Source organism: Lates calcarifer, linkage group LG17 (genome assembly GCF_001640805.2).
Source record: "Lates calcarifer isolate ASB-BC8 linkage group LG17, TLL_Latcal_v3, whole genome shotgun sequence".
NCBI lineage: Eukaryota > Metazoa > Chordata > Actinopteri > Centropomidae > Lates > Lates calcarifer.
Window position 1 is genome coordinate 15,417,366 of NC_066849.1, and position 13,502 is coordinate 15,430,867.

The 13,502-nt window shown below is 39.1% G+C and overlaps 1 protein-coding gene across 1 annotated transcript in view; it reads left to right on the plus strand.

Annotated features, from left to right (window-relative positions):
- atp13a3 (ATPase 13A3) overlaps positions 1-12,889 on the plus strand; it is a 36,005-nt gene extending 23,116 nt beyond the window's left edge. The window contains 16 exon segments of the mRNA XM_051076977.1: positions 106-259; positions 527-647; positions 1,461-1,585; positions 2,485-2,645; positions 2,842-2,970; positions 3,119-3,198; positions 3,315-3,357; positions 3,471-3,580; positions 3,724-3,820; positions 3,920-3,992; positions 4,108-4,285; positions 4,466-4,644; positions 4,750-4,838; positions 5,043-5,123; positions 5,952-6,044; positions 7,371-12,889. Of these exon segments, the coding sequence (XP_050932934.1) occupies positions 106-259; positions 527-647; positions 1,461-1,585; positions 2,485-2,645; positions 2,842-2,970; positions 3,119-3,198; positions 3,315-3,357; positions 3,471-3,580; positions 3,724-3,820; positions 3,920-3,992; positions 4,108-4,285; positions 4,466-4,644; positions 4,750-4,838; positions 5,043-5,123; positions 5,952-6,044; positions 7,371-7,565 (1,908 nt within the window). The 3' untranslated portion in view covers positions 7,566-12,889.
- Positions 12,890-13,502: the final 613 nt, after the last annotated feature.

The following is a 13,502-nucleotide window of genomic DNA, read 5'->3' on the forward strand; positions in this document are numbered from 1 at the left end:
CTTTAAGAACTAAAATTAAGCTAATCAAAAATGTCTTCATTATATCCTCCTTGACATAAATAATAGACTGTTAATTTTTCTCTGTGTGTGTGTGTGTCTTTGCAGTCAGCGTATGAGATAGGTATTGTGCGCCAGTTTCCTTTTTCCTCAGCTCTCCAGAGAATGAGTGTTGTAGCTCGTCTGCTGGGGGAGAAACGTATGGATGCCTACACGAAGGGGGCGCCAGAGGTGGTGGCTAGTCTCTGCAAGAAAGAGACAGGTGAGGTTGCAACCAGCACTGGAAAATGGTTCATATTTTATTTTAGACCTCTGGCCTGCCAAATCTGTAAGGGTTTAGCACATCAAATTAAAATCAGAACAATACCTGTAAATTTAGTGAAGAAAATAATTATCAATTAACTGAAAATCCGTTTACTCTTGTAGGAAGCCTCTCTACTCTGACATGAGCACAAAAGCCACAAAATGTTGCTGTGTCTAGTTTTCCTACTGTTTGTACCTCTCTGACTTTACTCATCTTTCTTTACAGTGCCCGAAAATTTTGCTGAGGTTTTGGAGGGCTACACCAAGCAGGGTTTCAGGGTCATTGCTCTGGCTCACCGTCGACTTGAATCCAAACTCACCTGGCACAAAGTCCAGAACATCAGCAGGTAACGTTTGTTGTTTATGTTGCATGTTCAACACTCTTACACCTGCCTTCCTCTAGTCTTTGGTATGCACATGCACAACATCATCAGAATGATGCGAAAACCATCCAGTGAGCGACAGTTCTGTGGACAGAAACACATCGTTGATGGAGACAGGTCAACTCAGTCAAGAACAGAAATCTGAGGCTAAGGTACAGTTATCAATCCAGGCTGCTGGTGGTGGTGCTGGTGTAGGGGAGTGTTTTCTTGACACACTTTACTTTCACTTAATACCAGTCAATCATCATTTGAATACCACAGCCTATTTGAGTATTGTTGCTGAACATGCACATCCCTTTATGGCCACAATTTACCACCTTCTAATGGCTACTTACAGGATTATAAAGCACCAAGTCATCTCAAACTGGTTTTGTGAACATGACAATTAGTTCAGTGTACTTTAGTAGCCTCCCCAGTCATTAGTATGCTCTGACAAATGTGCAGAAATAACGTGATGCAATCATGTTAACATGAACCAGAATATCATAGGAATGTTTTCAACATCTTGTGGAGTCCATGCCACAAAGAATTTAAGCTTTTTGGGAGTAAAAAGAAGCCCTACCCAGTATTAGTATTGTGTAATAAAGTGCTCAGTGAGTCAAAATAAGAAAACTTGATGAAGGGGGTCCCTTTGTCAAGCGAAATGCACACTCAAATTGTTGAAACGAGTAATTTATTTATTTATTTTATTTATTTATTTTATTGAATGCAACAGTATGTGAGTACTTTTTTTGTATTAAAAGTTTTTGGGACTTTGGTACATACTTTCCTTCCTAGGGATCACATAGAGACAAACATGGAGTTCCTGGGTCTGATCATCATGCAGAACAAGCTGAAGGCAGAAACTCCAGGGGTGCTGCTGGACCTCCACCAAGCCAACATCCGCACTGTCATGGTTACTGGTGAGAGCACCCACACTCACACCCACACATGCACACAGCCTCAAACTATTGACAGTACTTGCATCATTGTTGTGGTCATGACTGATAAATTAACCTTGCACCAATACACAGATGCATAAACTTAACTTAAAATACATATATACACACAGTCCTTACATGTCTTCCTGTAGCTGGTAAACCTGTTGAATTGCTGTCACAAAAGTGGCACAGGAAGTTTAAGTAATCTCCTGTGTTTTGGTACTCGGTAGATTTAGTCCCTCTGGTATTTACTCAGCTGTACCTGTAATCTCAACTAATAACATTTCTAGGCTGCTCAGTGTAACTGGCACAAACTGACTCCGATGTCCACCAGAGGATCTTTTTGTTGTTTGTTTTTCTTTACTTTATCGCCTTTGCTTTCACCTTCTCCTCTATCTACTGAAGGTTGCCACAGACAAAGGACATTAAAGCTGAAGATGAATTTTGAATTCATGCAATTTCAGACCCAGGCTTCCTCTCTCTAACATGTTTTTTGCAAAGTCATCCTACGCCATCAGTCCTCAAACCCATTTGGCAGAGTGTCCCCTTGTGGTTGTAAAGTGCTCCTGGACAATGGGCTTCTATTTCCATTCACCGTCCTGCCATCAGTCACAAGCAAACGCTCTGTTTGCAGGAGATGCAGACAACAGAGGGAGGAGCAGATTGGCTTAAAACACATGAAGAGCATGAAAAATGAATCGTGATCCACCCAGACACTGTATTAACAGTCTTACCCTGTCAGTCTATGCATAATTCAGTAGTCTGTTTTTACAGCATAGTTGATGGTTTGACCATAACATAATATAAGAATCTGTGTTGGGAAAACAAATCATTAAAGTGTAGAATTTTGTGGATAAATGTTTAATTGCTTCACATTCCAGGTGACAATATGCTGACAGCGATTTCGGTGGCTCGAGACTGTGGAATGATCCCTCCCCAGGATACGGTCATCATTGCTGATGCCCTCCCTCCCCATGATGGACAGGCCGCCAAGATCACCTGGAGATACGCTGACAAGCCGAGCAAGACATCTCGTTTGGAGGTGAGGCGGTGGGGTCTTACAGGCATATCCACTCGGGGAAAAGTCAAATTCCACACCACATATTTAGTGGGAAATATAATGTTTTTACATGTTGATAACAGTCTGTTCAACTCAATAGTAATTATCAAGGCTGTTTATATTTGTATCTTATTCTAATATTCTAATGTTTTGGCTCTAATCTGTACTTTATTTACAGGTAGTGAACATCAGCCTGGAGGATGTGTGCCATGTAGACGAGCCAAAAACACAAGAGCTCTACCACTTTGCTATGAATGGAAAATCGTTTGCTGTTATCGCCGAGCATTTCCCCGACATGCTTCAAAAGGTGCGATGTCTCTTAAATGTGAAATGACATCACTCTGACCTTTTCTCTAACTCCAGTGGGATGTTAAAGTCCTACTGTTCTTTGGGGACAACTATCTCTGTGATACCTAATATTTTTGCTATTATGATTGTGTCTCTCCGCCTTGTAGCTGGTGCTGCATGGGACAGTGTTTGCCAGAATGGCCCCAGACCAGAAAACCCAGCTTATTGAGGCACTGCAGGGCGTGGAGTGAGTATTAGGTCAAATGATGTAGCTATGAAATAGTACTTTGACAAGTCAAACGTTTATTAAAATGTGTAATTGACTATATGTGCTGCTTTCTGCCCTTTATCATTTGTTTACAGCTACTTTGTTGGGATGTGCGGAGATGGAGCAAATGATTGTGGGGTATGTACAGCCGCTTTACAAATGCAAATATTGGTGTGACTGTAACGAGTTGAAATGGACATAAACTGACTGCAGTATATACATAAGATATCCTTGTCTCTTCCGTCACCCAGGCTCTGAAGAGGGCTCATGGTGGCATCTCTCTCTCAGAACTCGAGGCCTCTGTAGCTTCCCCCTTCACCTCCAGGACCCCCAACATCTCCTGTGTCCCCAGCCTCATCAGGTTTTTCTTTCCTACTTTTTTTTTTGCATATTAGCATTTGTTTCTCTCATTTGGTGCAGTTTTTAAGTGTTTTGTTTTGAAATTACTTGTTGACTTGTGGAGTTATATGTTGGAGAGATGACTGTGGTTGATTGCTTTTACAGGGAGGGCCGCGCTGCTCTCATCACCTCCTTCTGTGTGTTCAAGTTCATGGCCCTCTACAGCATCATCCAGTACATCAGTGTCACTCTTCTCTACTCTGTACGTACTGCTGACTACACAATCAATCAGGAGCTGTGGAATTAATGAGAAATTCACAGGAGTCTCTGATCTGTGCTGTCTGTTGTCTTTGTTTCTTAGATCCTCAGTAACCTTGGAGACTTCCAGTTCCTCTTCATCGATATTGCCATCATCCTCCTTATTGTCTTTACCAGTAAGTAGAATAGGATTAACAATGACAAGGCAATATGTATGATATCATGGTTACATCTTCTACATGTATTTTTCTGTAATCCACATCCTTACTTCCTGTCCTGTCTCCTCTTCAGTGAGTTTGAACCCAGCGTGGAAGGAGCTCGTGTCACGTCGGCCGCCGTCAGGTCTGATCTCAGGGCCTCTGTTGTTCTCTGTGCTGACCCAGATCCTCATCTGCTTGGGCTTCCAGACCATCACATTCCTTTGGGTCCGACAGCAGCCCTGGTACACAGTCTGGACACCACTTACAGAGTGAGTACCTGCTGTCGTTACTAATGCACAGCAGCTTAACAAAAATCCTGCTTTTTAATGTGGAGGAGCCCAACTAAACAATCTTGTATATGTGTATGATTTTTTTCCCCCCACAGTAAAACAGAATTCCTGTATTTTGACTAAAATATTTGTCTTGAATCAAACTCTGTCCTCATGCAGCATCTGCAACCAGTCTGAACACATGAACATGTCCGACCTCAACGACACAGAAGTGGACGACCACAACATCCAAAACTTTGAGAACACCAGCCTCTTCTATGTCTCCTCCTTCCAGTATCTTATTGTTGCCATAGTTTTCTCAAAGGGCAAACCTTTCAGGCAGCCTAGCTACAAGAACTGTAAGAACTTTGCTTCATAACAAGAGTAAATCTAGTTACAAAGTTACTCTTTCTATATTGTAAATTTTATTTGTCTGTATTTGTGCTTGTGTGTGCTTTCCCCAGGGCCTTTTGTGCTGTCTGCCTTGAGTTTGTATTTTTTCCTGCTGTTCATCATGTTCCACCCTGTTGAAACTATTGATGAGTTTCTAGAGGTAAGAGGACATCAAACACAAGAAATCTACTCATTTACTGACCTCTGATGCAGACTGTAGCTTGTTTTATTTTGCTCTATCCTCTCTTAATATTTTGATATAATCCATCTATGATTACATTAAGATGTTGCCTTACTGAAGTGAGTCTTAAATGTCACTACAGTGATGGCAATCATTGGACTCTCTCTCTCTCTCTTTGCACAGATTGTTTGTGTCCCGTTTGAATGGAGGTTGAAACTTCTCCTCATCATCGTTGTCAATGCTGCTGTGTCAGTTGTGGTGGAGGTAAGACGCACACACTTATATACACACACATGGTGACGGTAGATGTTTTTCTCATGTTCAGTTTTTGTTTTTTCATGCAGTGTGCTCATCTTGTCTCACATAGCAGGATTGATCTTGTGTTGTGAGAAGAAATGTTTTAAAGTGAGAATGTTATTGTCTTCAAAAAGACAGACTGTGGTATCTGTAATTGTTAACACATGAAGTATGTGACTGTTTTTAACATTGTTTTGATGAACTGTGTGTATTTGTGAAGGCTTTTGAAATTCCTCAAAGCAGCATACGTTTGTCTTGTCTAATTCTTGGATAGGCCAGTGCTTTTTAAGAAAATAACACATTGCTGTACAACTGCATGACAATGGATAGTTTATGCTGGCCTGCCACACTTCAGTGGAGCAGTATCACTATGCCTCTGCCTTCCTTCTAGATGGCTGCCCTTGCAAACAAACACTGCTTAGCAGATACTCTTAGATGAACCTATTTCCTAAACCACCAGTGCAAATTCCTTTTTCACCTTTTTAAGTGAATTAAAGAAAATCATCTAAAATTATTTTGCAAAGAAATGTCAACAGAGTTTTCAGTATTTAGAGATTACAGTATCCATACACTCTCTTCTTACTAATTTTGTTTAATTATAACCTCACATAATGATTAACATACAACTTAATAGAAGAAAGAAATTGCCACACTTGATTACCTAAAGCTTCGATACTGTGTGGCTGTGCAAAAATGACTGAAGACCTCTGTGCAAAAAGCACAATTGCAGGAGCGATGTGAAATCAAATTAGCCTCTCTGTAATTCTTTCCCCTGCCCACTGCGCTATTCCATAGACCTTCATCCTTGACATCGTCTTATGGAAGCTTGTGTTCAGCCGAGACAAACAGGGCAGCTTTGGCGTCACTCCTGCCGCCCCGACACCACAGGTTGGGAAAATCAGACACCTTCTTCTCTAGCCCTTTCATTTTCCTCTTGTGTGGTGTTCCCTCTTTCTGTCCCCACCTCTCTCTCTAATGTTACAGAGCGCACCTTTCTATTATAACCTCTAACAGAGACATGCATGTGCGAGACATGAGTCTCATTCTGATCTGTCTTCTTCCTCTTGTGTCCCACTGATGGGCACTCTGTTCAGGGCTTGATAACAGTTACAGTTGTTCTCCAAACCTCTGTTGGGGGATAAGCTCCATAACAGCTTTTAAGGACAATTAGTTTATTTTACAACCTCGCTGTTAAACACATTTACATTGAGATAAATGGATTTATGACTGGGAAGTCACTGGTTTATGGTAAATTTAAAGTTGTCATTCAGAATGGGGATTAGACAGGAAGCAATCTGAAGCACGAGAGAGCAGATGGAGGAGCTAGTGCACCATTTCTTCAGACCAGCTGGAAAAAATATAAGAAGCAGAAGGAAACCTCCAGGCAGTCCAGGCATGATAGTATTTAAAGCAGCTTCAACCTTTTATCTGTGAAATAAACCCTTAAAGTGGTGACATATACTACAATGGATTATGATTATAGAATTTGCAAAGCACAGATTTAGTTTCTATATGTACCTCTATACAATCAATTTTAACCAGTGATATGATGATGTTGATTGCTCAAACCATTTCAAAGCCTTGGATATCTCCTCTCATTGTTTCCTTAAACGTATGATTGCTTGCCACCCCCCTTTTCTCCCCATCTACTGCGCCTCCACCTCCAGCCACTTTACAAGCTCTACTAAGCTTTATTTGCTGCACTTATCACTTAGTTTCCTTGTTGGATAACTATGTCAGTTGACAACTGTCAGTGGTACAGTACAGTATTTTTTAAATGTCTGTTTCAATATAAAGTTAAGTCATTTATTTATTCTTTTTAATTTGTGAAGATCTGTTGTTGAATCCTTTGTTTGATCTTTGACTCCATGAGCTTGTTTTTTAAAGGAGATGGCTCAGTCTTTAAGCTGTTTACTGCCACCTCCTTCAAACGATTATCATGCTGAATTTTGTTTTGAATGACTTGCATGCACGCACACTTGCTGCAGTTTACCAGTGTAAAAAAAATATGCCTGCGTATCACGCCAGTGGCTCCTCTCCAGTCATATATTTTGCATGCAACAGTTCTATAGCAGCATGCCACTGTCTGGTTCGTCAGTAAGTGTTTTAGAAAAGTACGACACCAGTTGATGGAACCTTTCGTCCCTCCCTTTCCTTCTCTCTGGTATTTTTATTTTATTTATTTGTTTATTTTTTGGGCTGTGGTATTTTCAGGGGGTCATTGACCTGCGGGCGTACAAGTGTCTGTCCTGGCTGTGCTGCTCACGCAAGATGCCCAAGGCCCGCTATATGCATCTGGCCCAGGAGCTCAGTGTGGACCCCGACTGGCCTCCAAAGCCAACCACCACCACTGAAGCCAAACCCCGCCCGGAAAACGGTTCCACCTATCAAATCATGATCAACTCCTAGCACCCCCACAGCCTCTCCCAGTATCCAATCTACCCTTTCATATAACACATGCTCAGTGAACGCACGTTCAGCCTTTAAATAAAATTCTCACAGGATAATTGCTTGTCATCATCGTTCACACAGACTTGCGTCTAATACTGTAGTTCAGAGACTTCACTGCAGAAACTATAGGATTATACATAAGTACCAAATAAAGTTAAGTTTCAGTGTTCTAAGTACTCTCACTCTCGCTCTCTCCGGCTTGCACGCTCTCAGGTCTCTCTTGCTTATCTTTAAATGTCATGCAAACATCAAATTGAATTCTCATCCCTTATTGCAATGTCTGTTCACCAGAGCTGAGCAGCATTCAGCCCAGGTTGGGAGGAGGGTTGATAAGCCAGTTTGAATTAGCATGTTGACCTCTTAAGATCGAATGCCATGTTTTAATATCCCCAATATCCCAGAGCTAAAGCCTCACTCCTCTTTAGAGATGGCTTTAGATGAACGTCTGCTGTCAGAAGCCATCTCGTGTTAGGAGTTGTACTTCGGCCCTCCTAAGTACGACCCTCTCTGACTGAAATCAGTCATCAAAGAAAAGTGTCTGGAAGAAGCTGGGAGAGGTTCCACTTTAAAATGGAGCCATTCTGTTGAATGTAGTAATAGATACCTGTAGGTGGCTGCACTGACCAACTCTCTGATCTGATCATACAGTTTTTAAAAGCAGCAGTAAAGATGTCCACTGAGCAGCCATCACCTCACTTTTTTGATGTTCACACGGTGGGTAACTTCACAGGTGTAGCCTGTTGTGGGTGGTGCAGGCTCTGATTGCTACTATGTAGTGGTCTCTTATTAATGTCATTTTAATGAGCTAGCATAACCACCTGGTAGGCACTCATTAGAGAGCACAGATGTGATAACCAAAAATATTTAAAAGCTTACCGTGGATCCCCAGCAATGAATGAGATTACTCATTTGAGACCAGTATTCAAATACTCTTTCAAGCACACTGTGAGTTGTAAAAAATTGGGAATGATAAATGACTATAGTCTGTCTTGTTAAATTGCACAATCCAGGCAGAAGTTCAGATTCACATTTTGTAGTAAACACGCAAGCAACATATCGAATTGGCTGTCAAGCACTGATAATACAGATGTTGGATACTATAGTGAATGTAATGGGGCATGTCTAGAGTTCCTAAGATTTGGAAACTGCACAATAAGTTTGAAGATATTTTTAAGGATTTCATGGCTGAAGACACGTTTAAAGTATTTGCAGACCCGACCTGGTCCTGAAAATCATACTGTTGTTCCCAGAAACTGTCTTGTTGATATTATAAGAAGGCATGGTAGGGTTTAGAGGAAGTAGGTTTTTAAAATTGTAATATACATCACATAATGATGAAAGCCCTAGAATTTGAGGCCAAAATGTTCATGCACATCCAGAACATTATACTTCTAAAAAAGTAAAGGACTTAAAGAGAACAGTGAGGCAGACTGATACACACTCACCTCTCAGTCACAGGCTGGGACCTGTGGGAGGCTCTTCATCACAGATTACTGTTCTGTTTTTTTTTTGTTTTGTTTTTTTTTACAAAGATATTATTGCATAGAAAAAAAGCTAATTATGAAAAGAAAAAAGATATTTTCAGCTCAGCGTTTTAGTCATGCTAGCATAGTGAGCCCATTTGTCTGTTGGTCCAGACTGAAATATCTCAACAACTATAGGATGCATTGCCATGAACTATGGCACAGACATTCATTTCAGTTTTTTAGCTCCTGATTTTTCATTTCCTAACGGGATACCTCTGACAATAATGACTGAATTCTCATCAACCTCAGCTCTACTCTAATATTAAAGCCAACATAGCATGCTAACACACAAAATGTTTTTAATCCATTACAAAAAGTCGTTTACTGGTGTGTAATGAGCTTTGCACCCTCATGGGCTGTTTAGCGTGGCTACAAAACATTAACCTTATGTTTTTGCACATGTGAGCCATGTCCTGTCGGCTTCTAATGACATCAGACAGGAAACCGAAAGTATACCAAGACTTGCATGAAGCCAGCTCCCTATCGTCATGTTCTAGGGACTTGATGGTTGCAATACTAGAAATATTACTACAAATATACAGCATTACTGTAGAATTAAGAAACATTTACATCAACATGTCTGTATTAAAAAGATAAACCCGCACAAAAGAAGCAGCATGAATCTGACTGGTTACTGTGGACAGTTTATTACATGCATGAGACCATGTGCATCAAAGCATCCTACATCTACAAACTCGCATCAGATTGGCTACAGAAAGCCAGTAATTTCTTTCTTTCTTTTTTTTTAAACAAAATTTCTTCCCATGGAAGACTGATTAAAAGTTTGTTAGTAGATTAAGGTGAGGAACTGTGCTTCGCATCAGCCTGCTGCTTTTGGCACATTCAAGAGATCCACGCATCAGCACACCCTACATAGGATGGATGCAGATTACCATGTACAGTTATATTCATGTATTACACACAGGCTACCTGCATAGAGAGTTAAGGGCTATATTTTACGTTCACTGCTGCTTCTTCGACTTTTAAAGTGATTCTCTGCAAAATCTGTTCTTAAAGTATTCTTTATACATGCTCACCTCCAGTAGACTTTGACGGTTGTTGTAAAAGTTTCTTCCTCAGTAAAACTTTACCATGGAAAATTGGTAGAACTAGATTCCAGTAATGACATATTACTGAGCAAACAGATGAACAAAAGAGAAGCAGTTTACATTTTCTTACATTCTTAAATTTTTTAGTGATGAAAATTGGCACCATTTGAAATCAGTGTAACTGACTAAAGATGATCACATGCACAGTTAAAGAGACAACTACAAACTTCTTTACGTCACCAGAGATAATGTTTGATTGTTGAAATGCAGATTTAGGGTAGAGGATCACTTTAAAGGAAAAACCACCAATGCACGTGCAGCTGGTTCCCAATGTCAGTATAACTAATTGCAGCCTGCCTTTCATGAAATTATATGGTTTCATATTGATGACTTCAAACTGTGCGAATCAGTGGTTATGAGACATCATGTCTACAGAATGTCAAAGTAAATGTAATGTTACTCCTTCTCCATGGCAACATTAAGTAAATTATTTCTTTAAAAAATCTGGTAAAAGCGCTGTATTAACTGATATTTGTATGAAACATGATGTCGCCTTCAGCTTGTCCATTGATTATTAATGGTTTTATCCACATAGAAACACAATCACAGCAGATTTCCTTAACAATAACAAGAGTCTGAAGTTGCTCATTTGCTAAAAGCCATTGTCTATTGAGAAACCTGTAATAATATTCCAATTGCATATGTGATCCATACTGTTTTTATGACAAGCTCAAATGTGATGTGACCAGAGTTTTCATGCATACATTGTTGATTTGATGAGGAAAGTTAAAGTATTTTGTTAAAGTATTTTTGTCAGTGTGAGCAAAGAGGATGTATAGCAGATGAAACTGGTAAGAAATGCATAACATGGCTCATTGTTGTGCCAACCTGCAGAATTATTCTGATATTTTATCAAAAAAAAACAAAACAAAACAAAACACAAAAAAAAAAACGATCTGAGTTGAATTTAAACAATCTTGCTCATGTGCCTAAACATGGGCCACATGGGTTTCTATGTTTCTGAATATTTAGTGTTTTTTTTTCTTTTTATCTTTGCTTTCAGGGTTTAATTTTTGTTTCTCTAGATACCTACTGAGGCTAAAATTGAATGTTGTGTAAAGAACAAAATTTAACACAATGCAATACTGTGGTTATTGATTCTATTTTCCAAAGACTTTTCATGACATCTGTATTGGTTATTTGAAAAAAGAAGAAAAAAGCTTTTATTGTAGCCTGTATTCAGTTGTGTCAAATCTGATTTGTCTCTGCAGAAATGAACTTTAAACAGTGATAATAATATTAGAAGTTGAGAAGTTGGATTCTATCTGTATATATGAGATGTACATTTCTAGTGTGTGCATAAAAGTCAAAAGATTTAGTTATAAAAATGAAATGTATGGTTTTTGGATTATCAAAGGGCTGGTGTGTCTTTCTCTGCTATTTTTGGTACTGTGTTACAATCAGTTGTTTGTCATTTGATTTGTACTGTCTGTTGGATTTGTTTGTACTTTCACTTTTGTTGTGGAGTTGCATTAGCTTGGATCTTTCTTATTTCGGGCATGAATCCTATTTTGGGCATTTATTTCGCAATCTGAATCAGTCATTGTGAAGTATGATTGGGGCACTTGGATCAGTATTTGTTCTGTCTTGGGTAAACATGTTGCAGCAAATTTTGAACTTTAACCAACCTGAATGGAAAAAGCTGTCCTTGCAGGTTCCTGTATTTGACTCTACTTCTTTTCTCTTTCGTCTAAATGCTTTGTATAAAACCAAGGATCTGACACAAGAAGGGAAATAAACTAATGTTGTATATCTAGGACCTCCTCTCTGCAAATTCAGAATTTGGGCTACATCTGACAATCTTGTTACCTGTCTGATCATCCAGTGTACATATTTTACTTTTTTTCATCTAGAACTTTTTAAAAAGATCTTTTGCATCTGTGTAAAATGAACATGTAATTGGCAAAAAAGAATGTGCATTGCTGCTCAATATCAGCAGTCTGTTGTAGAGGTGATTGTATCGCTGCTAAAAGCAAAATGATTCAATCTCAGCTGTGTCATTACTGTGCATCTTGATACAGAAAATCCATTGATTTAATGATGTGCAGAGTGTAAATACGATTGCTTTTCTTCTAAGCAACAATTTTGCCTTTTATTGTGACACAACAATGTCAAAGCAATTGATTTTTAATGCTGAAACCTCTATGCTCTTATACAGGTACAACATATACCAACTGTTGACAGTTAGCATCGGCCTCTTCTTCTCATGTATTTTAAACAAACCATTGAATGGCATTTAGATTGAGTCAGCCACTGAGCATGTGAAGCCTCACGTGGATGTTGTTTCCTCAGGGAAATGTCTATTTGTAATGAATAGAGAAAATAATAAAAGTTGATACCCAATCTGAATGAAAATATATTGTTGGTAAAACTTTTTATTACAGTCCATCTGTATGTCGACTCTTTCAGTACAGTTTATCTGGTGTGATTTTTTTTTTTTTTTTTTTAATTTGCAGCTCCCTCACCTCAGCAAGAGGCTCACCTGGGGTATATGTATTTTTGTTATTGGCAGAGATGTACTTTTTTTTTTTTGAAAATTTTTGTACTTTATAATTTATTTTTTATTTATTTTCATTTCTTTTTCCCTGAGGATTGTATTTCAGATTTATCTTGATTTCTTTCTTTTCAATAAATGGTCTGAAAACAATCTGCTGTAAGTCGTCAAGTAATTTGTCTCCATTGTCATTGTCTAACACTGAAAGAACATATGTAGTGAATGGGTAGGATTTGTCAATATCTAGAGGAAGCTTAAAGAACAGTGTTCATATAGTTTACCTGAGAGCAGTACCTGCTAAATGTAAAGTGGTCAAAAAATATTTACTGGCTGGACAGGCATCAACAAAATGTAAATAACTGAGCAGCTCTTAATGAATTGTGGGATATGGAGAGCTACAGAGGTTACAGTGGTAGTGTCTGCCCAAATGAAGCACAATATACCTCATTTTGAATAGCCTTTGAAATTTGACCCTGGCAACTCATTTTTTTCTAGAAATGGGGACTTTGGACGGTCTAGCCCCTGAATTTAGACATTACAGCTTCAGTAGTTAGTGTTGGCACTCACCCTAAAGTGCATAAATGTAGCTTGCATAAGATCCTGTGTGCTGATGGCCTGGCTGGTTCTGTGTATATCAGAAAGAAGAAGTTACAAAATCAGATCTCCTGTAATTCTTTTGAAAAGGAGACCAAAGAGAAACAAAAATGTGATGAGTTTTTTGTCTGACATATAAAATCTTGCCTGTGCAAAAAGTAGTTACATCGGC